Genomic DNA, 25,294 nt, shown 5'->3' on the forward strand with positions numbered 1-25,294 from the left:
TTTTTTAGTTCCCTAAGATAGGGAACTAGGATAGTTCGATTCTTATTTTCAATGTATATGTCTACAGGTATAAATTTCCCTCTTAACATTGCTTCCCAGCATCTCATATTTTTTTATTATTGTAGAACTTTATAATTCTCATTTCAATTCTGTATATATTTGAAATTCTGATATCTCATGTATATATGTTTATAACCATCAAATCTTGGACATTTGACTTTTATCATCAATATACAGTATTTTTCTTTGTCTTAGTGTAGTCTTTGACCTAAAGTCTATTTAATCTCATATTAGTATAGACACCTCAGCTCTCTTTTCATTACTATATGTATAGAATATACATTTTTATATCCTTTCACTTTAAATTTATTATGTCTTTAGAACTAAAGTGAGTCTTTCATAAATAGCATATAGATGGATCCTGTTTTGTTTTTTTAGCCATTTTTCCACTCTTTAGCTCTTGTGTGAAGAGTTTAATCTATTTATATTCTTTATCTATTTATCTACTATCTATCTATCTATCTATCTATCTATCATCTATGATCTATTTATTTATTTTAGAGAGAGTGAGGGAGGGGGAGAGAAAGAGAGAGAAAGAAAGAGAGAGAGAGAGAGGGAGAGAGAGCAAGAGAGTCTTAAGCAGGTTCTATATCCAGCACAGAGCCCACTGCAAGGCATGATCTCAAGATCCTGGGATCATGACCTGAGCCAAAATCGAGAGTTGGGCGCTTAACCAACTGAGCCATCCAGGCACACCAAATCTATTTATATTTAAAGTGGTCATGAATAAGGAAAGGCTTCTTTCTTTTTTCTGTTTTCTGTATGTCCTATAGCCTTTTGTTCCTTCATTTCCCTTATCTTTTTCTTTTCTGTTTAGCTGACTTTTTTGTGAGATATTTTGATTCTCTTATCATTTCCTTTATGTATATTCTTTATTTTTATGTTTATTTATTTATTTATTTTGAGAGAGAAAGCACCCATGATCAGGGGGTGTACAGAGAGAGAGAAAGTGAGAGAGAATCTCAAGCAGGCTCCACACTGTCCGTGCAGAGCCTGACATGGTGCTTAATCTCATGAATTGTGAGAACATGACCTGAGCTGAAATCAAGAGTCAGATGCACTTAACTGACTGAGCCACACAGGCACTCCTCCTTTACATATATTCTATAGACAATTTCATTTTGGTTACCCTGGAGATTATATAGGACATCCTGACATAATAACCTAATATTAATTAACATAAGCTTTACTTTAACCACATATAAAATCTCTACTCAATTTGCTTTGCACTACCCTATGTTATTGATGTTACAAGTTGCATCTTCATACCTTATGTAGCTAATGACAAAGCTTTATAATTATTTTTAAGCTTGTGTCTTTTCAATAACAGAAAAAAATGAAGTTACAAAAAAAATTAAAGTAATACTCATTTCATTTACTTTTACTGGAGATTTTTTAAAAATCTATATATACCTTCAAGTTACTGTCTAGCATCTTTTCATTTCAAACTGAAATGAAAGTAGCCTTTTTGAGGCACAGGTCTAGTGGTAATAAAAATCCCTCAGCTTTTGTTTACCTGGGAAATTATTAATCCCTACTCCTGAAGGACAGTTTTGTCAGATTTAGAATTTGGTATTCATAAGTTTTATCTTTCAACAATTCAAATATTTAATCATTCCCCTGCCTTCTAGCCTCCAAGGCTTCTGATGGAAAAAAATGGCCCATAATCTTTTTTGAGGCTCCCCTATATAGGATGAGTCACTTCAGTCTTGATGATTTAAAGATTCTCCCTGTATATGTGACTTTTCATGTTCAATTGTATGTGTCTTTGTGTTGGTCTCTTTGGTTTTGTCCTACTTGGAGCTTTTTGAGTCTTTTGGATTTATAGATTCATATTTTTCATCAACTTCAGGAATTTTTTAGCCAATATTTCTTCCAATAATTTTTGAACACCTTTCTCACTCCCATCTCTTGGTGGACCTGATGGTTTCTTACAAGTCCCTTAAGCTTCATTCATTTTTCTTTGATCATTTTTCTTTCTGTTATCCTACTTGATTTTAATTGTTCTGTCTTCAAATTTGCTTATTCTTTCTTCTGGTTACTGAAATCTCGGTGAAATTCCCTCTAGTGAATACTTCAATTGCTGTGTCATTCAGCTTCAGGATTTGTTTGGTACCTTTTATAACTTCTCTTTATTGCATTCTGTTCATTTTATTCATACATCATTTTCTCAATTTCCTTCAGTTTCTTTGTTCATGTTTCCCTTCAGCTCTTTGAGCATAGTTAAGGCAGACAATTTTGTCTTCATCTAGTAAATCCAATGTTTTTGTATATTCAAGAATGGTTTTGTCAATTTATTGTTTTTTCCTTTGAATGAGTCATGTTTTATTTTTTCTTTGTATGTCTTGCAATATTTTTTTCTTGAAAATTGGGCATTTGACTATTATAATGTTACAACCATGACAATCAAGTTTTTCTTCTTTCTATTGTTGTTCATTTTTAGGAAGGCTTTATCCATTTATTTTGAAGTATTTCTAATCATGTTTTAAAAAGACTTTTCCTTGTCAGTATAATCAGCAAAATCTTTGTTCTATTAGTTCATGTTCAGCTGATGTTTCAAGAAAGATGTTTTTGAATGACAGGAGCTAAAATAAACAAACAGAAACTCAAGCAAACAAATAAATAAAAAGAGAGAACAGCCACCTCTTCTGTCTTTGTAGACTGGCTCTGTCCTGGCACATTCTTCACCACATAGCTAGAATGGCTCTGAGTTTAGGGATCAGCCAGGGTAAAAACTTAAGGTCTTCTCAGGACTTTTTCTGAGAATATGTTTTGCCTGCGTATATGCATAACTTTCTTAATTCTGTATACTTAACTGTTTTTTTAAATGTCTGTTTATTTTTAATAGAGAGAGAGAGACAGAATGTGAGCAGGGGAGTGGTAGAGAGAGAGGGAAACACAGAATCTGAAGCAGGCTTCAGGCTCTGAGCTGTCAGCACAGAGCCCAAAGCGGGGCTCAAACTCATGAAATATGAGATAACAACCTTAGCCGAAGTTGGATACTTAACCAACTGAGCCACCAGGCACCCCTAACTGCTTTTGAATAACATGATTTCTCAGTCTTACTTCAGCTTCTTCTTTGAGCCTTACATGATCTATTTTATATTTCTACCCCGAGTCTCTTGACCTAGACATCCATGAGTTATAGACGTATTGTAGCCTTTATGACCATAACCTGACTTTTTTCCTGCCTGCATTTTGAGTTATGCAAAATAGATATGAGCATCTTGTTTCAGTCCTTCAGGTATCCTCCAGACAGTTTAGAACATATGTACACCATATTTACAAACAAGGTCTCTTCTGTGTCACCAATGTAAGGGAGGAAACTGGCAACTGGGCTCCTACCTGCCCTTGCATCAGGGAGGGGATGGGGAAATGGCAGGTAAAAATATCACAAAACTTTCCAACTCTTTTTAATATAGTTTTTTTTCCCTTTATTTGGCATTTGGTTGGTTTCTGCAAACTTTAGAATATTTTTCAGAGCTCCTACAAAGTTGTTTCAGACAGCTTCTGCCTATTTTTGATATTTCTATAAAGAAACAAGAGCTTGAAGTTTCTTAGTCTGCTATTTTGCTAATGTCACTCAATAATAACATCTTTAAAATAGAGAGAATTTTCCTGAAAAACATGAATTTTCAAGATTGATGCAAGAAGAAAACCTAGAGAGACATAAAAGTATAGCCATGTGTGCCAGGGTAGAAAATGTCATTCAAGAACATCTTTAAAATAGAGAGAATTTTCCTGAAAAACATGAATTTTCAAGATTGATGCAAGAAGAAAACCTAGAGAGACATAAAAGTATAGCCATGTGTGCCAGGGTAGAAAATGTCATTCAAGAACCTATTCAACATACTATGCATCTATAGAAAACATTTCATATGATGTGTATATTTATAACTAATTTTTTAGAGTACTTACAGGAATACTAATCTTTTAGGAATATTTACTTGTATAATATAATCTATTACAGAACATATTAAAAGAAATCTTCTTGATTCATATTATGTCAAAACATACCATGAAATACAAAGACAGATGTAATCCATTGATATATTTAACAGAATCTATATGGTATATATCACAAATGTGTGAAAGTGCCCCACTTTACCACCTCACCATTGGACAATTTACTAAGGAATTTCAGTGAATTGGCTCATGGTTCTTAGAAGTTTCAGGTAAGTCATAGATCTTAATAAGAGTCACAGTAATAAGAGAGAAAGAATTAATCTGGGAATAGATTTCTTGAGACAGTTTCCAGCCATCCTTCTAGGAGATTAATACCTTCAGTTGGGACTCCAGGAGCAATGGTACCTGTTTCACACGGGACAAATTGAGTAGTTTTGAGGCAGCAGAATAGAGGAAACTGAATGGGGAATGGATCGTCATAATAGCAATGCAGGCATACTTCCTGTGGATCACACATGAGCTATGTGTAAAAATAGGAAGATCCAAAGTCATCTTAGATTCTCTACAAGAGGCCTGCCAAGATGGCAGAGACAAGCTGACCATGAAAGATGGATTCCTAGAGCTGAGAAAAGAGTTCCAAGAGACTTCATGAAATAAAAACATATCCTACCCTCCTACTCCCCTAACCCTCAGTGCTGGTCAAGGGACCAGCCAGAGAAAGGTGCCTCATGGTGGGAAACTCTGAGAAGTGTTAATTTTCAGTATCTTCTAAGTCCAAAGAGTATGAAGTCACAAGAAAGTGGTACTAGTTCAAGTAAAACTTTTCTTATTTTCCCTCCAAATCCTAAATTTTCACAATGGGAGGAGTCACATTGTTATCAACCTTGGTTGTAGGGTGGGGGTGGGTTATAGAAGAAAAATAGAATCAGAAAGGCTGAAAAGTCAACTACCCTTCCTTTGCCATTACAGTCTTCTAGTCTGTAATAAGGCTGGGCTGTGGAAAGGGAAAATAATAATGCTAAATCTGAATTTAGTATTAAACACTGACTTCAGAATTGTTGTGTAACATAATGGTGGAAAAGAACTAATGCTAAAACATTGGCAGAAAACCATGATATCTGCCAAAATTTTTACCCATGGTGAAGAAATTTCATACCCCAATGAACAGTGTATAAGGGGATAGTGGGTAACAAACAAAATTGCATTATGACTAGATCACACGGTATGCTTAAAAACAATAAACTGTTTGTTTAAGCAATTATAAAAGAACAATTATAACAACATATTTATTGATATCTCTCCTCAGGGGAGGGAAAGAAAAACAAAAATAAACTAATGGGACTACACCAAAATATAAAGCTTTTGCACAGCAAAGGAAACCATCAACAAAACAGAAAGACAACCTACTGACTTAGAAAGGATATTTGCAAATGATATATCTGATAAGGGATTAATATTGAAACTATGTGAAGAACACAACTCAACATAAAAAAAAATCTGATTAAAACATTTGTAGAGAACCTGAATAGACATTTTTCCAAAGACATACAGATAGCCAATAGAAATACAAAAAAAAAAAAAGTTAAACATCACTAATTATCAAGAAAAACATCAATCCATCATCCATCAATCATCAAAACCACAATGATCTATCACCTCGCACCAGGCAATGGCAAGTATTAAGTATTAAAAAAAGATAAGAAATAACAACCGTTGGCAAGGATGTGGAGAAAAGGGACCCCCCAAGCACTATTGGTAGGAACGTAAATTAGTGCAACCACTATGGAAAACAGTATGGAGGTTACTCAAAAAAAATAAAAATAGAAATCCCATATATTTCAGTAATTACACTATGGACATTTACCTGCCACCCCAAATGAAGACCCTTATTCAGAAAGATATATGCACCCCTATGTTTATTACAGCATTATTTACAACACCCAAGATATGGAAGCAACCTGCATTCATTGACAGATGACTAGATAAAGAAAATGTGATACATACACATACAATAGAATATTACTCAGCCATAAAAAGAAATGAATTCTTGTGATTTGCAACAATATGGATGAAATTACAGGGTATTATACTAAGAGAAGTAAGTCAGACAGAAAAAGACAAATACTGTAAGCTTTCATTTCTATGTAGAATACAACCAACCAAGCAAGCAAACAATAAATAACAGACTCTTAAATACAGAGAAGAAATTGGTGGCTGCCAGAAGGGAGAGGGTGGGGGGATGGGTGAAATACATAAAGAGAATCAAGAAGTACAAACCTCTAGTCATAAAATAAATAAGTCACAGAATGAAAGTACAGCACAGGGAGTATAGCCAATCATATTATAATATTGCATGGTGAAGATAATGACTACACACATCATGGTAGGCTTGAGTAATATATAGAATTGTTGAATCAACATGTTGCATAGCTGAAACTAAGAGAACATTGTATGTCAATTATATATCAATTAAAAAAATTGTAAATTAGCCATGGACAAAACAAATGTAATGGTTTTTAAAGAGTATTGCCCACCATGATAAAATAGGATTTATATAAGGAATTCAAGGATGAATCAAGGTAGGGAATTATTACATCTCAATTACAGGTTAAGTTAGGAAAATGAGCAAACAGAGAGTTAATTAATAAACTACTTTTACTTCTGATATGTAAAGAAAAAGTAATCTAGGGTCAGTTATCTGATTTAGAATTAGTTGTTGAATATAAACTCCATAATTTTGTGATATCTGTGTTGTTCAACTCATGAGATAGTTCCCAGAAACTAATTTATAGTGTATTTATATTTTTTTTGAAAGAGAGAGTCAGAGCTCAAGTGGGAGAGGGGACTAGAGAGACAGAGACACAGAATCTGAAGCATGCTCCAGGCTCTGAGTTGTCAGTACAGAGCCCAACGTGGGGCTCGAACTCATGACCTGTGAGATCATGACCTGAGCTGAAGCTGGATGCCCAACCAACGGAGCCATCCAGATGCCCCCATAAATATATTGTTTTAATGGAAGTAAAAGAATGAGTCATAATTACCGTAAACTAAAAATGCAAATCATGTTTCATAGTGGGATGCAAGAAGCACTCTTCTTTTAACAAAGAACTAGGAAATACTGTACATTATTATCCCTACTGTGTTTCATTTTCTGAAAGCAGAAATCAATGCAATAAAACAGGAAATAGAAATAAGAGTAAAACTAATGAAAATGAACACAAAAAAACCCATCATTATAAGCATTATGATTATTAGACTAAAATTCTGAAGATTACTAACTAAACTGTAAGCCTGGATGGATATGATACTGGATAAATGCCTAAACAAAGAGCTATAAACAAATAGGTTATAGCTTTCCCACATATCAGTAGAAGATAGTTTAAAAATAACACAAAAATGATCCCATTCCTAACAGTATCACACATAAAAAATAGGAATATCCTTACCAATATATGAGATGGCTGTCTGAAGAAAATGATAAAACTGCTACAAGTCATGCATGAAGACATGAATGAATGCAGAAAAGTCACAGTTATGTAGGAAAGATTGAATATAGTATAGCATTTGTTCAATGTTTATCGAGCGTAATTCCAGCCAACATTTCAAACTGTATTTTTTAGAATTTGCTAAAACAGATGATTGTTCATGTGGAAAGATAAACTGGTAAGTATAGAAACAAATAGCTGACTATTTGAGAAGAAAAAATTTGAAAAGCTGCCTTATATACACCAAGATAAATTCTGATGGATTAAGAACCTAAATGGAAAATATAAAAATAAAAGTACTACAGAAAGAAGAATTAGAATTTAAATTTAATTCTCATACAATATTTTTTTTCCACCCAAGACAATAGTAGATTTTTGGGATGGAACAATAAATAAGACAGAGACAGTTCTTTTCTCAGAGAATTTATATTCTCATGTTCCCCACCATCATGGGTAATTACAAAAGTCAATAAATAACAAGATATTGACAAGATAATGTTAGATCTGACTAAGTGCTATAATACAAATAAAACAAGGGAATAGACAATCAGAATAGGATTCTCCTTGTGGAGGTGACGGTTGAAGTGTCTTCAATTATGTAAGTACTCTATGATGCCAAAACACGAGTATCTACAAGTGAAGTATTACATCCAGCAAAGAGCATGTGCAAAGGCCTTAAGACAGGAACATCCTCATCCTTGATATTTATGAAGAGTAGAAGGAAGGTCTGCATACTAGAAGCATGATAAAGAGTGAGTGCAAGAGTCAAAGAGTAACAGCCATGTCAGATGGTCTCTTTGCAAATCAGAAGATGAAGAGGTTTCATGGTTTTTTGTTTGTTTTTGTTTTATTTATTTTTGAGAGGGTTGGTGGAAGAAGGAGGGGAAGAAAAACAGGGAGACAGTGGATCAGTAGTGGGCTCTGCACTTAGAGCAGAGAGCCCGATGTGGGGCTCAAATTCATGAACCATAAGATCATGACCTGAGCTGAAGTCAGACGCTTAACTGAATGAGCCACCCAGGCGCCCCGAGGTTTCTGTGTTTTTAATTAAAGTATGAGGTAATGTCATCAAATGAGAGTGGTGGGAGTGATTGAAGTGAAGATGTGACAGTGTCCTTAAAAACAGGGGAAGAATGAATGGAGCTTAAGAAGGATACAATTTTATGAGCTTGAATTTAAAATGGAACAAGTGATTTTAAACAGGTTTGAGGAATGAAGTAAATAGGTTATTTACAGTAGCCAAATGATAAAGTCTGAAGCATGTGTCACAACCCTAAATATGTAATTTATTGCTGATAAGAGTAAAAAAATTGGCATAATCCTTTTTAGAAAGTAATTCATCAATATGTTATTTACTTACATAAAAGTAACTGGGAACCAGAGACAAAACGGGAGTTTGGGAATTAAGCACACCTATGCTCAAATCACATCAGTCTTATTAGTTCTGTAAGCTTAGGTCTTTTCTGGGGGAAAAAGATGTCTGATCAGAACCACCGTAGGAAATACAGTTTCAGAATAAGATGGCAGCCAAACCAATTAGGTGACTTAATTTGAATCTTGTGAAATAAGTTGTAGCTTCATCTTGGCATTGCATTAAACCTCTTAATTATAAAAATGGCAACTTTAACAATTTTAAGTATTTTTAATAGCAAGTGGGAATGTTACAATGTGTTTTCCAATATATTTTGCAATAAGCTTTTCATGTAGAATATTGCTATGCTTTTTTGATGAAGATGACTAAGCCTTAGATTCTCAGATGCTTTTTGAAGCAAATCAATTACTATTTTGTGAACCTATTACCAGTTCCTAACATAAGAAAAATGTTCCAAAGACAAAATGCATGGCCTGAAGAAAAGATCATGTTACAAAGTTTACTCACTGGTGCAGGGTGAGATATTCAATGATATCAGATGATCAGTTGACTGGAAAAGAAAGATGGGAATATTATAGAGGGATAATGACTCTGCCTTCTTACAGGAAGCAAAAATCTTGAGCCCAGCACCAAAGAAAACACAAAAACGGTGACAGGAACAGGACCAAGATCTATAAGCATCTTAGCCAAGATCTTCCTGAAAAGGTTTGGCCGCACAAAGGAAATTTCAAAGAGCCCCAGTTTTATTTTAGGATGGTATGAATGCCCTATCAAGAGCATTGTGTCACATCACATGGTGACTGAGACATGTTCACAAAGCTCAGTTCATTGTTTTATTCAGATGAGCCCAAACCAACAAGCTCAAACTAGTGATAGCCCAAGTTTCAAATTCAAGGGGCTGTAAGAGTCATTGAAAAAATAGCTCATGATTTATAATGACCTTTTGTCATTACAAGAACATGATCACTCTCAAGTATCTGTGTGAGCAGTCATTGGCCACTTTTGTAGAGTCATCAGAGTAATGGATTAATGATTTCCCAGAATAAGACTGAGATGACGTACAAGCCCATGTCATGGACAGCTCATCCACAGCCAGAGATCTTCATCTATGCTCGATAAAGCAAAAGTTCTTATTGATCCTGTACTGCAATGGCTGAATATGAATAGCAATAAGAGCCTAGAGGAGTTAAATGGTGACTGACCTACCAGCGTAAGCTACTGTGGTATAGCTGGGTATAGGCCAATCCCAGTCTCCAGTGGGGAGATAAATCCAACCTTAATGTCTTGGGGATATAGCCAGGACAATTAGTATCTCAGGGATATAGCCAGTAAGAATGCAATCCCTATTGGGCTGGACCTTCATCAGCAGCACCTGCTTTTAAGCAGGAGATAAATAATAATCCTAGTGCTCCATAACCCTTAATGGGAATTTAACTCACTAAAGTCCTCAGCTGCACCAGACCTCATTCAGGCTCATGCCATGGTACCTAGTACCAAAAAGATATAATGTGTCATTGGGGTTTTATACACTGGCACATCCTGGGTTTGCCATGTCACCAACATGATTCAGTGATCACAAAAGTAGAAAGAGAGCAAAGAGAAGGTAGGATTTGGGGCTAAGAGGAGGATAGAGGGTTTCCTATCAATGTAAACACTCACAGTGTTTTTAACCCAAAACACAATACTTACAGTGTGAGTGTGTGTGTGTGTGTGTGTGTGTGTGTGAAATAGAATATATAAAAATGTTACTTCAGTTCACAAGGAATAACATGGAATATGTATATACATGAATTCAATAACATTATTTTGAAATACTAATGTGCTTTTTGTCCAAAAATTCAAGTCAAACTTCAACTTCAAATTCAAATTAATTTCTATAGCTATTTGTGATTTTTAAATCTAAAGGCAGAAATTTCTAGATTAGTCAATTTCAAAAGGAATCAGATGGCACAGTGTAGCTGTTAAGCATATGCAAAATGTGGCAGTCTGTTGTTTAGAGATTTTCTTTCTGACAGCTTGTCCAGGTCCATAAAGATCTAAAGAATTGTTTCAAAAATATGAGGTTCTAAATAAAGACCTAAGGAGTATATTGAGACTGCATTTGAATAAAAACAGCTATTTATTTAGAAATCCATTTACTGATTTAAGAGGTTGCTTGAGATGTATAATGGATGTAATTTGACTGGAGAGTAGTTAAAGTTATTGTACCAATTTTATTATTGAAAACTTTCCATGGGCTTATTATATAATTACTTTATATATATTAATATTATTATATTAAATAATATATAAATATTAATATAATATAAATATATATTTATATTTATACAGGCAGGGTATTAGCTAAAGATATAGTTTTATTCTCTTGGCTTTTCTTATTCTTGTGTTTTGTGTTGTTAAATCCAGCAGTTTCAAATGGAGCTTGAAAATTCATTACAGTTCTTTCATTCATATCATTCTGTCTGCTATGATCTGAATGCTTAAGTGCCCCCAAAATTCATATGTTGAAATCCTATCCCCAAAGGTGGTGGTATTAGGAAGTGGGGGCTGAGGTCATCAGGGTGGATCCTTCATGAATGGGGTTAGTGTTCTTATAAAAGAGATTCCACAGAGCTCCTTTCCCCTTTTCACCAGGTGAGGACACAGTGGGAATGTGCCTACTATCAACAAGGAAGTGGGCCTTCCCCAGCCACTGGCACCTTGATCTTGGATCCAGTGTCCAGAAATGTGAGAAATAAATACCTGTTGTTTATAAGCTATCCAGCTTATGGTATTTTGTTATAGCAGCCAGATAGGCATTCTCCTAACAGTTAAAGTTTCAAAGGAGGCATACTAAATTTTCTACCTCTGGTAAGAAAATAAAGAACACAAAAATAAAAATGGAGAGAACCCAAATAGCAAATTTTGTTTAAAAAGGCAAGCCTAGGCTTAATTTTTATTGATATTGCTTCTTTTTGCTCTTCCCCCCACCACACACACACATATAGTTTTTCTATTCATTTTGGCGGGAGGTGGGGCAGGTAAATGAGGGACATGACTCTTCATTTTATGCTCACATGGTTTCTGGGTAACCTTTCGTAAAACTGATGTACTTCTCAGAACCTCTGGAGTTTTGCATCCATTTTTTTAATTTCCAGGCAAAAATGAAAGAGGCTTAAAATTCCCCAGAGAAACATCAACCTGAAACATCAATTATTATAGTAATACCATAGGTTGGTTGACATGTACCACTTTTTTTCCTCCTTAAAGTTAAAAAAAAAAGTCTGATTTTCACTAAAGTCTGACTCCTGTTCTATATATTGCTGTTTTGAGAAAGTCACTCAACATTTCTACCTAAGGCAATGTTAAATAAACCCTTCCCTAATTTGAAGCATGAAAAGTCAGTGGTGTGGATTTAAATGTATGTTGCTATGATTTCACTAAGATCTATTGGAATCTTAGTAAAAGGTCTATGGTCTCACAATATTTTATGATACATATTTTGTTCAAGATATCCACCATCATCCTCTCAAAACTGTGGTAACTCCTAGAAGATCTCAAAAGCACTTTTAGACCAGGAGATCAGGAAAGACACACGTGCACACATCCACACCCACACACAATTACTCTAAAACAAAACAAAATAAAAATCATTACAAAATCAGCACAAGAGACAAAAGATTTTTAAGGTCACCATTTAGCAAGGTTGATATTCATAATAATTAGCCACCAACAGTGGTGGAGCATTATGGGAAGGTCTGGTGGTTTCCAGGGCAACCAGGAAAGCCCAGAGCCTCTTCAGGGTTCCAGGCAGCAGTCTGGTTTCCTGATTCAAGTGATTTCATTATGAGACCTGGTGAGATGATTCTCATCAGGAAGCCTTGCATTTAGTCATTCCCATAAATATTGGTGACACTACCTCATAAAGCTCTGAGGAGATTATCCCATATAATGGCAAAACTAGACAGTTTTTTCACCTCAGCAAACAGCTGTGGGACAACTTTATTGAAACCCTCTGCAGTGTCAGAGCAATATTCATTACAGCCTTTGTGGCTATGATATAGGAAATCCGTCCTCAGAGAATCTGTGCTCTCAGATACGGCAATGCGATTATTTAAAATCAGTCCAAGGAGATGGTTTTTCCCTTGTGTGATGACTATTTATAGTAACAGTAATACACCAAATCTTATAAGATGTGTGTGTGTGTATGTGTGTGTGTGCGCGCGCGCGCGCAAATCTCAGTGTTCCGTGGATGTCTCCTAATTAATCTGAGGACATGGCCTCACTTCCTATAATCATCTCAAGTGAGAAATTCAATGCCAATGCGTCATGCAACTGCGAAATTAGCCCTGAAAAGGCAGACAGACCTGAGCCCGTACAGCACCGTCCCATCAGGGTGAAGGCGGATCATGCGGTTTTTCACTGTCACTCCATGCACAAATGACTTTTTGTCATTTAAGAAATATGTGTCAGGCACCCATAGCTGGTCAGCCACTCGATTGTCAAGCGTGAGGTTGAGAGGGATCCCAGAATAGGCAAGCCTTTTATCTCTCCAATATTGTTGAAAATACATGGTTAAGGTGTAATCCTGGGGGGGGAAAGAAAAGGAAAAAGTTAGTTTGTGCTCAGCCACAGGCGTATTTCCTCCATGACTGGTCAAATTCAGGTTGGAATCCAGAAGAAGTGGGTATTATTTTCAGGCAGGGTTGGAAGCTTGGTTGCTTTCTTGTAAATGCAAATAAATACTAGGTTTAATAGGTATAAATCATGCTAATAAATCCTCTGTTTTAGAAAAAAAAAATTCTCTGTTTTATTTAGACAAGAACCAGACTAGACAAATTGGCATTTAAGCAATAGCCACACAGACATAAGGGACAAAAAATAATTTTAAAAAAATCATCATAATATCAGGTTGCTGGCAGGACCCTGAGCCCTCTCCTATGTCCTCCATCTCCCACCAGACACACATGTGTCTTCACCACCTATGGCAGAGGACCTCTATTTACAAATTCTCTCTGCAACATAAGCCTCTTTCCTCTCCTACCCTCTGAGAAAGCTGTAAACACAAACTCTGTAAACATACTTTGGCGACCCAATGACCTGTGCGAGGTCTCTATGCCTTATTCTTTTTTTCTTCCAGAACACCATTTCTATACTAACTAGGCCATATCATCACCTTGAGATGATGATACATTCGTCTGGGAAAAATGGGAGCCGGTAGCTTACGCTGGATATAGGAGAAGAGAAATGGACCATGGTATAACCCTCACAGGCTTGCCAACAAAATAAGCACATATCTAGGCAGATGATCCTACTGTTTTGGTTTGTTTGTTTGTTTGTTTGTTTTGGGATTTCTTTTGCAAAGTCATTAATGTAGTAAGAAAGAAAGAAATCAAGCTGAGCATGAAAATTCTATTTATAAATTTCTATTCTTTTTGGCAATCAATACACTATATAAGAATCCAAACTGAAAACCCTACTATATAAGTATCTAAACTCTCCAACCAGGGAAGGAAAAAACACTGTTACATATAGGAACTTCTGAATTCACACACTTACAGGTATCTGAAAACATCCTGGCTTTGTGCACAGTGAAAGAGGGGATTGCAAATCAATTGAAGAATCTATCCTAGACACAGGTCTTATGACATCCTATGCAATACTCATTTTACTGACTCACAGGGCAGTTCTCAGTGCTTGCTAATCTAACAATGCCTATTTATCACTGACCTCAAGAGTGTTAGAACATAGAAGCCTCTGAAATGTCAAAGAGCACACCTGGATGTTTTTCTCCAGGTGCTCACAGGCAAGGAGGTGACAAAAACCAATGCATTCTAAATAACTATAAATAGAATAAGTTTTAAACTATAAGGGCCATAAAAAATCAGAGGAGGGGGAATCAAGAAAATTCAAATGGGCTGAGGAGTCTTTATAGAGGTTTCATTTGCAGCTTGAAGGAGAGATTCTATTTGTGTAGATGAGAAGACACAGAGAGGAGTTCCCCCCCCGCCCAGGCACTTATATGGGCAGAGCTCTGTGCCTGGCATTACCTGTGTGAACTGTCCCCCAGCCCACCTCCCATCCTCACAGAGCAGGTAGCATTACAGAAAGACCTTGGTTAGCCAGATATTAGATAGGGAGCATGAAAAAAAATCATATGAGGGTGCTGCTTTTATTGCATTGATGAGAATCCTTGAAGAGTTCAGTTTTGCTGGAACTTAGAGTTCAAGAAGGGAAAAGGACAAAGTGGTCAGCAAGGCTGGATTCTGTGGCAGTGACCAAGAAGGTGGAAAAACTTGAATGTCAGCTCCATAGCCAATGAAAGTCATTGAAGGTTTCAAGTAGCAACTGACCCAACCAAGTGTATTAATCTTGTCTTTTATTTTATGTTTTCCCATGTTTTAACATCTGGACCCTGGTTGACCTTGGAGGGACTTCTCTCCCTCCTCCAAGGTCTAGCTAATTCCTATACATAACAAACAATCCCATTAAGCTCTAAACTCCAAATTCAAACCAACCAATCCAGAGCTTACACCCCAAATGCCAGAGCTCACATCCCAAGTGCTTTCTGTATTGGGCTTTCACACTCAAGGCCAATACATCATCTATGTCCAAGTACCAGGCAACTACAGACAGTGTAGACCATAGGGCCCACTTTAATTACTGAAACTAGCCAATCCTAAGCCTGTTTATCCAGCCTCCCCCATGCCCATTCCTTCCCATGGAAACTACCATAAAGGCTCTTGCCCACAGCTTCCCTTCTTTCCTGTGACTGACCCTGGTGCTTCCCTGTGTGCCTCACATCCCCTGCAATGGATTGTGTGTCCCCTTCTCTTGGGGTCTGTGATTAACAAACTATCTTTTCAATGTCAGCTGCCTCCTGATCTGTTGTGTCTGCCATACCTAAATAATAATACAACCGATTTTAAACACAAAATTGTGGATCAGGAAAATCAGGTGTGATCAAATGGGTGGAGAGTGCTTGCTGGTGGGTGATAGGGAGAACAGGTGGAAAGGGGGTACAGGTTAAGGAAATCCTAAAATTTCACAGATATTAGGCTTGATGTGAATGGACCCACAAAGAGTGCAATCACATACCCTGCATTAGCAGAAACGATGGTTAATGTAGGTGGTTGCATCTTTAACTAAAACATGCAAAGTTTTGGTGGCATAAGTTGGAAATCAGCAGTAGCAGCTGAAGGATTTTCAATTTGAATGTAATGCTCCAAATTACATTCTTATTGAAATAGAAGCATTTCACTTGCTTCTCTCTTTGGTTTCTAAGCCCACATCCTACGCCTGAGTCATGAAGTCTAGCACTTCTCCGAGTTTCCTTCCAACTTGCATTCATATGGGTTGCTGTGAGGTTGTAGGGAATGTGTCATTTTGCCCTGGGAACTCAGTTGTCATCAAACTTGGACTCTGGGTCTTGTGCTGTTCTCCACACAAGCAGCAGCACCTCTCAATTTTGGTCTTGGGTGTTTGCTGAGGTGAGTTGAGTGGATTAGAGTTGGGGAGAGCTTATGTCGTACAGGGAGAAAACTAGTATTTAAATTCAAACCTGCTGTATCAGCTGTGCTTTCTAAAGCAATGGCATCATTACACCAGTGGGGACACTAGTCAGTATCCCACTTCTTTCTCCTGTACAGACTGGCAGACAAAGGAAAGGTGACAGCAGATAAGTCCAATCCTCCCTTTGCTCTCTTGTGCAGTTGGGGCAGTTAATGGGAGATTTTAGTGTTAAGTGGGCCACAGTACTGACTCCTGTTCTGTGCAGTGGTGAGCACCATGCACAATAATGTCAGCAGCAATTAACATGCTCTGATCTCTTGGTATGTGCTAGGCCTTATGCTAGAGTCATTTAAATGTAAAACAGGGATTATCAATATTCTCACTATCATCCCCCATCAAAGAAGAAAAATGTTTTAGAAAGCTCAAGTAATTTGCTTCCTTTCCCCCATGCCCCAATAAATAGGAGTAACTTGGGGAAGTGAGATTTGAATTTGGGGCTCCCTCCCTGGAGGGTGTGACTCTCAACCTCAAAACAAAGCTCCTAAGGACAGAAGCTAAATAGTTCTGCATGATACACTGAAATGAGCTTGGTGGGAGGATAGTCTGCAAAGATATCTTGGTTACTAGAGAATCAAGTCATGTAAGATAATTCAGCTTTTGAGAAGAGTAAGAATTGTGGCACCACTAAAGCCCCCATCATTGCAAATATTTAGTACAGCTGCTATGTAGGCAAATGCCTTGTGAAAGTTTCTTTTCTTTAGGGAATCCCAGATAAGTTTATGTTTTCCACATTCAGAGGTCCCCAGGGTCTTCATAAGCCCTCCTCACCTTCTTCCTGGAGTGGTCACCACCAAATGTGGGGCAGCTTGGGGGGTGGGGTTTGAGGGAGATCAAAGAGAACAGGGCAGAGGCCTTGAAATGGCATTTCTCAAGTGCAGGGCTTTCAGGGGCTCCAAGGTTCATGGGGAGTAGGAACTAGTGAGTCTGATACCAGTGGCGGATGCCAATGTCCTGGGCCTCTGCAGAGCTCACTGTGTCCTTGGCTTTCATCTTTCCTGCTCTGACCACATGATCCACTTGAGCACAGGGAGGCGTCTCCAGTCACACTGACAAGAAATCTCAGACACCAAAAGCTTCTGCTAGGGTGAGAGAAAATTGTAATGGTCTCTTCCTTTCCCATCTCTGCCCTTTGCAGGGAAAACTAAATCTCCTTTAGAGAGACATTAGGGAGGAGTGGGTGTGAGGAGGGGTGGGGATTAGGGAGGAGTGGACTGTGGGGAGAAGCTGGCATTAGAAGGCACGGGGGTCAGAGCAGGTCAGAGTGAGAGGTGGGCCCAGGGTGAGAAAAATCAAGAGTCTGGAGGACAGAGGCTCAATGGAATAGTGGACTTCTGGGAAGAAAGGGCAGCAGGGAGCAGCCAGGCTCAGCAAGGAATGCAGAGGAACAAGGTGCAAAAAGGGGTGGGACATGGGGAGAAGCAGGAGTCTAGGAGAAACAGGCTCATGAGAGTAGTGGGTATCCAGGAGGGGTGGGACACAGGGGACCATCAAGTAAGTTCCTTCACCATGCAGTGCAATGGGAACAGCCTCCAGAAATCTCACCCTGGGAGGGTGGGCTTAAATAGATTAGCACACAGTAGGAAGAGACAGTCTGTTTCCTGGCACTGATCCTTGGCTATGGCACAACCAGCCATATCAGCACATTTAGACAGAGCATGCTGGCAGAAAGAGGAGGGGTGATGGCCAAGAGAGATCAAGATTTATGGAAATAGCTGCCAATGGAGTGAGCCACATGACAGAGGCCTGTGTTGAGAAGACACAGAATCCCCTCATCTGTGAGGCCTTCATGGATTGAGAACGATAACCTTCACTCCTAACCCTGTCCCAAATTCTTCAGACCTAGGCTCACAAAGTTCCTTCTGGATATAATATGGTATCACTTTATTTTAGAAGATTGTGCTTTGGGTGGTGGTTGAGATTTGTAGTACTTAAAACATTTATAAAACATTCCTCCCATAAAGTAATTTATGGACACATTGGGTGTGTGTGCATGGATAGTAATACCATCTATTGTGTTAGCAGGCCATTCAACAGCCCTGGGTACTCTGAGAACACTGGGTTTCTGGTTTAGATGCAGTTACAACCCTGGAATGTTTAGTTGGGAGGCTGTAAGGAAAGGCACTGATTTCCTGGACCTTAGCCCCTTCAGCTGCCAGCACCTCCTACCACCTCTGCTTCTCTATTCCCTCAGTAGTCCAGCCCCAAATCCTTGCCAGGGAAGTCAGCTGGAAGCCCTTGTAGAGCAACAGTCCTTGGCCTCCCAGGTTAGCTTAGCCACTTCTTCACTAGTGGAGACTCAGTTGTGTCCCATATCTAGTCACAAATGGACTGAGATGTGTGTGTGGTGGGGGGTGGGGGAACCTGGACCCAGGACCCCTGCTGAGACCTTCTAAGCCTCTAACCTTCCAGGTTCATCTATATCTGAGATGGTTGTCCATACAAGGAAAACATCCAGCTCTCTGATTTATACTGTGACAGATTCCAGTGGGGACTGTAGCCCTGGGATATGGGATTCAGTGGAGAGACATCAAGCAATAAGGAAGAAAACCCAGGAGTTTCCTCATCCAGAATTCTCTAGTCCCCTAGGACTCAGAATTCTCTGGGATATAATGTATAAATGTGAATTATTTAATTATAGTTGGTTTGAACTATGGTAACTCATCAAAATCATTAGATAAGATTCTATGTCTTGAATTTTTATGTGTCCTATAAAAGGCCTATAACAAACTTAAGATCAGCATGAAGATGGGGCGCCTGGGTGGCGCAGTCGGTTAAACGTCGGACTTCAGCCAGGTCACGATCTCGCGGTCCGTGAGTTCGAGCCCTGCGTCGGGCTCTGGCCTGATGGCTCAGAGCCTGGAGCCTGTTTCCAATTCTGTGTCTCCCTCTCTCTCTGCCCCTCCCCCGTTCATGCTCTGTCTCTCTCTGTCCCAAAAATAAATAGACGTTGAAAAAAAAAAAAAAAAGATCAGCATGAAGAAATATTGAAGAATTGTATTCAAAACAGTCTTTCTTTAAAAGAATCTTACAGGGGCGCCTGGGTGGCGCAGTCGGTTAAGCGTCCGACTTCAGCCAGGTCACGATCTCGCGGTCCGTGAGTTCGAGCCCCGCATCGGGCTCTGGGCTGATGGCTCGGAGCCTGGAGCCTGTTTCCGATTCTGTGTCTCCCTCTCTCTCTGCCCCTCCCCCGTTCATGCTCTGTCTCTCTCTGTCCCAAAAATAAATAAACGTTGAAAAAAAAAAATTTAAAAGAGTCTTACAAACAAAATAATTCAATTAAGAGATTGTTTATTCCTTGGGTCTTTTGCGGGGGGAATCATTAAGCCCTCTGATAATCTAATGAAGTCATGGTCCCTCTCTCTTCTCTGTGTGTTTGTGTGTGGATGTGTGCATGTGTTTGTGTATCAATTCAGTCAGCATACTAAAGTCCACTGAGGTGCATTCCTATTGCCTCACAAAGTGAGAACAAATAAAATAGTAAGTGGAGTTTTCAAATTTTTAACACATTTAGAATTTGTATAATTTCTGTCCTCGAAAAAATATGACACAGTTGTCAGGTTTTACCCCAGATTACAAAAATCCACTTCATGCAAAAGTCAGAAGCCAGAGTTCCTGGGTAAGACACCAGCCCAGCCCAGGGTCCTATGGTCTGGAGCCAGTGGGCTGAGATAGCAATGGGGAGGGGAGCGGGCAGGAGGAGATAGGCAGTCTGAGGCTGCTAGGAAAGGATTGCTGGCACTCATAGCTCCAGAATCCCCAGTGGCTGGGGGCAGGGAATAGGCATTCTTAAGTATGAGTCATTCACCTGCCAAGCATTTACACATAGGTGGCGATCCTTTGAAAAACCTCCTGAGAATATACAAACAGCAGCAGCAACAACAACAAAAATAACAAAATAAAACCTCAGCCCATCTTTTGGGCACTCAAGCAACTCAAATAAATTGCAAATTTCTTTCTGCTTGAGGAAATCTCTCCACATTTATCACATTAAAAACAAGAATACATATTCAAAAGTGGAAATACTACTCATTATTCTGCAATTAAGAAATTGACAAGATTTCCTCAGCACAGGAAATGAAGACAAAATTTACTAACCCTGAGAAAGAAATGCAATCTCTAAACTACATTTAAATATCTAGCTGCAGCTGTGAAAGCCACAGGACACCTGCATTTGCATCTGGTTCAGCAAGTTTATGATACAAAACCTTACAGGTAAGTTGTTATCAGGTTAAGGAAAATTGTTCTGAAAGTTTACATAAGACCTAGGTGGTGGCAACTTCCTTCTGAGATCAGGTTGGGGGACTCTTGGCACTTCTATTAACAAGATATATTTAGAAAATTCTAATACATTTTTTAATGACCTAAAAATGAGTATCCAACATTACATACCTCTCTCCTCCGACAACAGACTTCAGTCCCCATTTGTTGAATCCATATGTGATCTTTCCTAAGAAAGTATGACCCTCATCTCTTTGCTACCCTCTCTTCTTCCTGATCCCCTTTAAGCATTCACTGAGTATCTCTGCAAGCCAGGAACCGTGCAGAGTGCTAGGGACCCAGAGATAAGAAAGACATAATTTGTAACTGTAAGTAGCTCACAATTTAGGAGGTAGACATAAAATTGAACCAAAGAAAATGGAAGTGATTAAGAGAAAGAGCTTTGGAATCAAACATGCCCAAGTCTCAAGTCAGCCTCCTGCTGGCTGGGCAAATGTATGTGAATCATTTCACTTAAGCCCACTTATTCTGTCTGGAGACTGCCTGCCACACACTCTCAAAGGCTTAGCATAGTGAAGAGCACCCATCAAGAGTCAAGAAATTTACAATAATGCAAAAGAAGTATATATTTAAGGGATATCTACTAAGTCTGGGGATGGCAGGGAAGGAAGCTGGTGTGCCTATGAGAATGGTCTGGTCTTCTTATAATTGTTATACCTGCCCAAAGGTTCATAGTTTGTATTTTTTATTCATCCATCTAAATGTTAAATGTATTCAAAGATTAACCAGTCATCTCTGTATGAAATGTAAAATGGCTGATGAAAATAGTTACAAGTTCCTGAGCCTCTATAGCCATCTGAAAAACTTACATAGGATATAAATTACTCTAGACATATGTTTTTCTTTCCATATATGAATAGATATCATAGGTATTTTTTTGAATCTATTAAGTTAGAAAAGGAAAATGATTATACTGACCTACATTCAAAGGACAAAAAAAAAGGTAGTATTCAAAGAAATCAAGAATTCAACATAAGCCAATGAGAACTAGGAAGATGTAAGAGAGATGCCTAGGCTAAATGAGACTCTGACAGGGGGTGATTTGCAGGAGGTGGTGGAGCAGGATGCCACTGACACACTGGGTCACCTTCTTTGCCTGGTACTTTACCTGGGAAAGTTGTCTAATCACTCTGAGTCTCAGAAATCTCTTGTGGAAAAAAGAAACTAAAAATGGTCATTTTACAAAAGTGCTCTAGCAATTAATTGAGCTAACAATGCTTGACTCATCATAGGCATTTGGAAAATTCTACATTCTCTTCCCTCATCCTAGAGCAGGGCTAGTCATTCCTCAATGAAACCTCCCCAGCACATGATGAAAAATGATCCTTTTTAACAGTTGGATCCTTAGCCCATTATTCCATGCAAGTGCATGCCAAACTGCAAAGGAAAATGTGCTTTATTATTTAGAGGTGCAGGTAAAAAAGACTCAGCCTAATACTTTAATATAGAATTCTCAACATCCCTTTCCATTTTAAAATGGGAAAAACTCTATTTTATAGTCAATTGACCCATCTGTATGCAAAACATGTTCACTAAGTGTTCTCTCCATAGCCCCCTTTAATTTTAAATTGATGGCTCTATATACTTTTTTTTCCCCTAGGGGAAGTTATTTATTCTCCCAAACTGGGCACCAAGGCACGAGAAGAAAGAAGTATCTCCACTGTTCTTTCACATTCCTAGGTTCCTCCGTCAGTTTATCTGACCCATTGTATTTTCCTGAGTTTGCATGGATGGATCCAGCTGCCTTTTGAACGTTTCCAAATGCCCCACAGGCACCCAAGCTCAATATTTCCAAAATTAACTCATCTTTCTTTCTTACCTTATCTTTCTATCCCAAATCTATTCTCATTCCATACCACCATTCTGTACCCACTCACTCATTCTCAACTAAACCAAAACCAGAGGCTGTATACCAATCTCTTCCTTCTTTCTCATCCTACATCCAACATTTACTAAGTTACTGGGCTATGTTAATCCTATTTCCTAAATGCCTTCCATATCTAGAACTGGTCCATGAATTGGCAACAACAGTACAGAGGGTTGGGAGTGTTTCCACTGATGTCCCCATGATTAGCAATAAGCTCCTGAACTCTCAAATTGCATTCCAGAAGAACACTTACTCATGTCTAGAGAAGACTGAGTCCAACAACAGATCTCAGATACATAGGAGGTTAAATAGAAGAATATATAATATGATCAGATGTCTCACACTCTGTATGGGAACAGATGTTCCAACTCAGCACAAACGCCATATAAATGAAATTTTGGAATGTGCTTATAAACTGGAGAGTCACTACATATTCTCCTTTTTTCTAAAAAGTATTTATCTGAATAATACTCACTAAGACACCAGACTGTTTACAAATTATAGTCTGCAACATGTGTGTATATACATTTATATAAAGTTATTATATATACAATTATTATTATGTATATATAATCAGATACATATCTTTATTTTCCAGCAACTATCTTTAATTAATAGGCTCCCAAAAGGGGATGTGATGTCTCTTAAATATGTCACTCATCCAAAAATGCTCCAAGCATTGGATATGAGAAACAGACATATTGCTTGTGCAAAGAACTCTTAACATCTCTATATTTGAGGGATATTCAAACAACTGGAAGAATGTTACATCTGAAGACTTGTGAGTGATTTGTCCATATTCTGACTCTGTGGCATTTATCAAGACTGTGCTCTTCCCTTGCTTGAGCATGGTGCCTGCAGATGACTATGAAGTTAAAGATTGTATGTCTTTAAATAGTGATGGTCATCTTTTGGGTTGCATGGCTTCTAGAGTTCATATTATTAGATTTGCTGAGCTGAGTATCACTTAAAATCACTTCTGTTTCAATCCCTTCAAGACAGAAAACAAGGAAAAATATGCTACAACAGAAAGAAAGGTGTTTATTTGTCATAAAATAAAGGAAGAATATTCCCATATTAAATGAAAACCCCCTCCCAGATACTTATGCTATGAGAGTTCAATGCCCTTTGCTTTTATATATAAGCCTCTATATCAGGATTTAACAATGGATTTCATCTCCTCAGAGACAAATCATGTAGATTAGTGATGATACATATTTTAAAGTACTTTCAGATTCCAAGAAGATATGCTATTTTTAGACAGCAAGCCCATTCATTTATGAGATCATGTCTATTTCTGGTTTCTACCCAGAACTTGTTAGGTTATTGTTATTAGATAAATCAACAATATTAAAAATATTATACTCTATAACTAAGAAAATATTGGCTTGATAATCATTCTTTTTCTGAATTGTTATTAATTTCAGCATAAATATTTGGATGAACATTACTGAATGTAATTACATGAAGTAATCCTATCTTCTCCGACATTATAATCAAGGTATAGGTAGCTAGAAAGAAACTGTGATGTAGATTTTCATACACTCAATCAAGCACAGTGAGTAAGGAAGGAAAAACACAAGCGCTAACTTTCAGATAGGAGAGGAATGACATTTTCCTGCTTTTTACTCTCATTTTGCACTGGATCCCACAAATAATGTAGTTGGCCTTAGATAAGAGTAGTAAACTATCCTTTGTCTCACCCATGAGATTCATACCTTCTTCCAGCATCCATGAAACTGTGGGTGAAATCCCAGACCAATCACTGTCCTTGACACACTGTCTTTTGCTTTTCCTTCTGCTCAACTGGCCCATCTTCTTTGTCTCTTACTCCAATTCTTTCTTTTCTTCTTAATGCCAGGGTGCCCCAAGGCTCCTTATTCTGAACCACCATCTACCCAATCAACCAAACCTCCATCACTTTTTTTCTCTATCTGCACTCACTTCCTTAGTGATCTCTGCTAACTTCATGGTTTTACATTCCATCTGTATGCTTAGTATTCCCAAATTTTATCTCCAGCCTGATTTATAAATCAAAATCTACACATCCAGATTGAACTGCTAATTTTACCCTAAGAACAGAACCACTTATAGTCTTCCCAATTCACTTGAAGGTATTCCATCCTTGCAGTCACTCAAATCAGAATCTCCATTCATTTTCTGTTCATCTCTTCCCTCACATTCTACATCAATCTATCTGTGACTCCACATTAAAAGGGGACTATGGTTCAGCCACTTATCACTGCTATCGCTACCAGCCTGGTCAAAAACCATCTTTCTCCCCTCCACACTATCAAAGCCTCCTAACTGGTTTCTTAAACCTCTATTCTCCCATGGTCTTCTTCCCAACACAGCATCCAGAATGATTTTTAACAATTTATGTCAGATCATTTGCTCCTGTGTTTAGAAATATACAATGGCACCTTAGTCCACTGAAAATAAAGCCCAGGTGGACATGCTCTGGCCTCTTCTCCTATGCTAACTTCACTTCAGCAACAATACCCTCTTTGTTGTTCCTCAAACAATACAGACATTCTCCTATCTTAGTCCTTTTATATTAACTATGTCTTCTGCCTGGAACTCTGTTTCTCCAAATAACCTTCCTCACCTAGTCTGACTTCCTCACCTTAGTCTTTACTCAAATTCACCTTTTGAATAAGCTGTTCCTAATAATGGCAACCTTCATCCCCTGCAATCTTCTGTCCTATTAACCCTGCTCATATTCTAGTGATCTATTTATTTTGCATTATGTTTATTTTCTTTCTTCCATGCTAG

General features: G+C 38.1%; 1 protein-coding gene across 3 annotated transcripts in view; it reads right to left on the bottom strand.

Moving 5' to 3' along the window:
- Nucleotides 1-25,294, bottom strand: part of GABRB3 (gamma-aminobutyric acid type A receptor subunit beta3) — a 474,786-nt gene that overhangs the window by 59,573 nt on the left and 389,919 nt on the right. For all 3 annotated transcript variants that reach the window (XM_043554897.1, XM_043554899.1, XM_043554898.1), the window contains one exon: nt 13,170-13,390. In XM_043554897.1, the coding sequence (XP_043410832.1) occupies nt 13,170-13,390 (221 nt within the window). The remainder of the gene's footprint in view (nt 1-13,169; nt 13,391-25,294) is intronic.

The sequence above is a fragment of the Prionailurus bengalensis genome, chromosome B3 (assembly GCF_016509475.1).
Source record: "Prionailurus bengalensis isolate Pbe53 chromosome B3, Fcat_Pben_1.1_paternal_pri, whole genome shotgun sequence".
Classification (NCBI taxonomy): Eukaryota; Metazoa; Chordata; class Mammalia; order Carnivora; family Felidae; genus Prionailurus; species Prionailurus bengalensis.